The sequence below is a fragment of the Gordionus sp. m RMFG-2023 genome, chromosome 2 (assembly GCF_954871325.1).
Source record: "Gordionus sp. m RMFG-2023 chromosome 2, tfGorSpeb1-WG-v2, whole genome shotgun sequence".
NCBI classification, from domain to species: domain Eukaryota; kingdom Metazoa; phylum Nematomorpha; class Gordioida; order Chordodea; family Parachordodidae; genus Gordionus; species Gordionus sp. m RMFG-2023.
Window position 1 is genome coordinate 33,874,777 of NC_088776.1, and position 2,176 is coordinate 33,876,952.

The 2,176-nt window shown below is 25.5% G+C and overlaps 1 protein-coding gene across 1 annotated transcript; it reads right to left on the reverse strand.

Moving 5' to 3' along the window:
• Positions 1–648: 648 nt before the first annotated feature.
• LOC135924276 (protein virilizer-like) lies at positions 649–1,433 on the reverse strand. The gene is made up of 6 exons (XM_065459330.1): positions 1,346–1,433; positions 1,190–1,302; positions 1,064–1,150; positions 947–1,023; positions 801–899; positions 649–680 (listed from the first exon to the last, which is right to left on the reverse strand). The coding sequence occupies exons 1-6, from the start codon at positions 1,409–1,411 to the stop codon at positions 649–651; spliced, it is 474 nt and encodes a 157-aa protein (XP_065315402.1). The 5' UTR covers positions 1,412–1,433.
• Between the last annotated feature and the right edge of the window lie 743 nt (positions 1,434–2,176).

Here is a 2,176-nt window from a genome sequence, read left to right on the forward strand (position 1 = left end):
ATATTTGAGAGAAGGATGGTTGGCAAATCATTTACTATTATCTTGAAGCAATTAATGCATTAGAATGGTGTTGAAAAAATTATCTTGTTAAACTAACAAGAATAATTTATTATCATATATATTTGAGAAGGATGACCTGAAAATCATTTATTATTGTTTATATGGGCCAGGTCTTTCATTCTCAATATTCAAACTAAAAATATTGAAATAAGGAAAACTTGTGCTTGTAGTAATTTGTTCCTATATTTTATAGGGAGCATGAGGAAGGCCTCTGTGGGGTTAAATAAAATTATTTTAGGGTGGGGGGGGGGTGATTAGTGTTACTTGTAAATTATTATCTGCTTGTAAACTATTATTTTTTGGATACAGTAGTGCTATAAATCTAAATATAACTGTATTTTAATGATTTTCTTAAAATTTTCTTTAGAAAAAATGATTTCTGAGATTGTTTTATATTATATAAGAAATAATACAAATCAATAAATTTTAATAATGAATATTTTGAAAGTATCTTACATTTGAATTTATGAGTCAGAGAAACAAAATCAATTTTTAAACTTAATTAATGGACTCATTAAATACATAAATACTTTCCAGGGCTACTAAGTAGATAATTAATCTAGAAGCATATATAACGTATATTATCATTTACTCTAAAGCACTAGTCACATTGTCTTCATCTAAATATAATAAAGAAATTATTTACCAATTGAATATTGATATAAAGGTATTGATTGTTAATAAATAAAATTTTAGCCAAAAATATATTGTCAATATTATTTATAGAATTATATACTAACATTCTTTTAAATCACAAATTGATGATGCATCAAGCTTCCTTTTTACACATTTATATATTATTCTCCCATATACAGCTAATGTTAATGCATCATAAAAACCTAAAAATACAATTAAAATATTGTGATTGATATAAAAAAAATTAAACCAGTGATTATTAATCCATCTGTAGGAATTTCTTTATCAATAATTGTTAAAATATTTTCATTGTGCTCATATTCAAGACTATATAATATATTTTTAAATATAAACACAATTATTATACTTTGAGAGTTTTTGAAATACTGCTGCTTCTATGTCTAATAAGTCATTAACAAAAAATTCCAAATAAAGTTTTGTTGGGAGGGTGGCACTAAAATATTTTAAAAATAATTAAAGGAGTTAGATTTACCCTAGTCTTTGGCCACCTAATAAATTGGCCTTAACCAAAGTTCCCAAAGGGACAACTCTAATTTCTTGGAGAATAACAGGCAACGCAAATCGAATTAAATCAATATTTTTATCCTATTTCAATTTTATATTATAATAAATTAGCAATTAAGGCCACCTTAGTTCCAATGTGGGAGAATGTTTCAAAAAATAAGAGTTTCAAATCTGAAGTTTCATATTCCATGAATGAATGATATACATATGGTTTTAATTTCTATCTTTAATGAATAATTATATAAAGGGCGTCCTCGCTAGCCTTTACAATTTAAGGGGGCTCAACTAAATTAATTTTATGGGGCCAATTTGCGGGTCTTCGGCCGGGCTTTATATTAATATATTATACTTATTTAAAATTTGCTAATTACAAACAATTATTTAATATAAAATTTATTTATTACAGTATAAAATATTCTCAATGGTTGATATAAGAAAAATTTGCGTCTAAAGAATTACAAGTGATAAAAAGGTTAATTAATTCATACATATGCCTCAAATGATAATGGTTTTTTAAAAACCACATAAGACTATATAATTCTTAACAACTTACATTGACAAAAGGTCATAAAACTAATATAACTCTCTGTAACAAAGTTTTAAGAATGGACTAATAAGAAAAAATTTATTGGCCTTACCAAATTAACAATTCTTGAAGAAGAGAATATAAACGACCAATCCAAATCATAAAACTATATGGTAGTTAGAGCTTCCTCTTAAATGACATGATGGAAGCTAGATAAGTAATAGAGAAAATTATTGTTATATATTAAATTTCTAAAAAATTATCTTAAATTTTTAATGATTTATAAACGACTACACAGTTGACCATTATTGCTTATCTAAAGTATGAAATCATATGCTCTCATCAGCTGTAGTAATAATCTTAAATTACATACCCACACAAAAAATAGATGCTGGTTAATTTACAGTCATAGCCATGACACTCACGGTC

What these genes read in the sequence shown, in the direction of transcription:
- LOC135924276 (XM_065459330.1), bottom strand. Translation starts at nt 1,411, where the DNA reads ATGGAATATGAAACTTCAGATTTGAAACTCTTATTTTTTGAAACATTC. An exon ending in TCTCCCACATTGGAACTAAG is followed by an intron (nt 1,303 to 1,345) that starts GTGGCCTTAATT and finishes AAATTGAAATAG; the next exon opens with GATAAAAATATTGATTTAAT. An exon ending in AGATGGATTAATAATCACTG is followed by an intron (nt 900 to 946) that starts GTTTAATTTTTT and finishes TTGTATTTTTAG; the next exon opens with GTTTTTATGATGCATTAACA.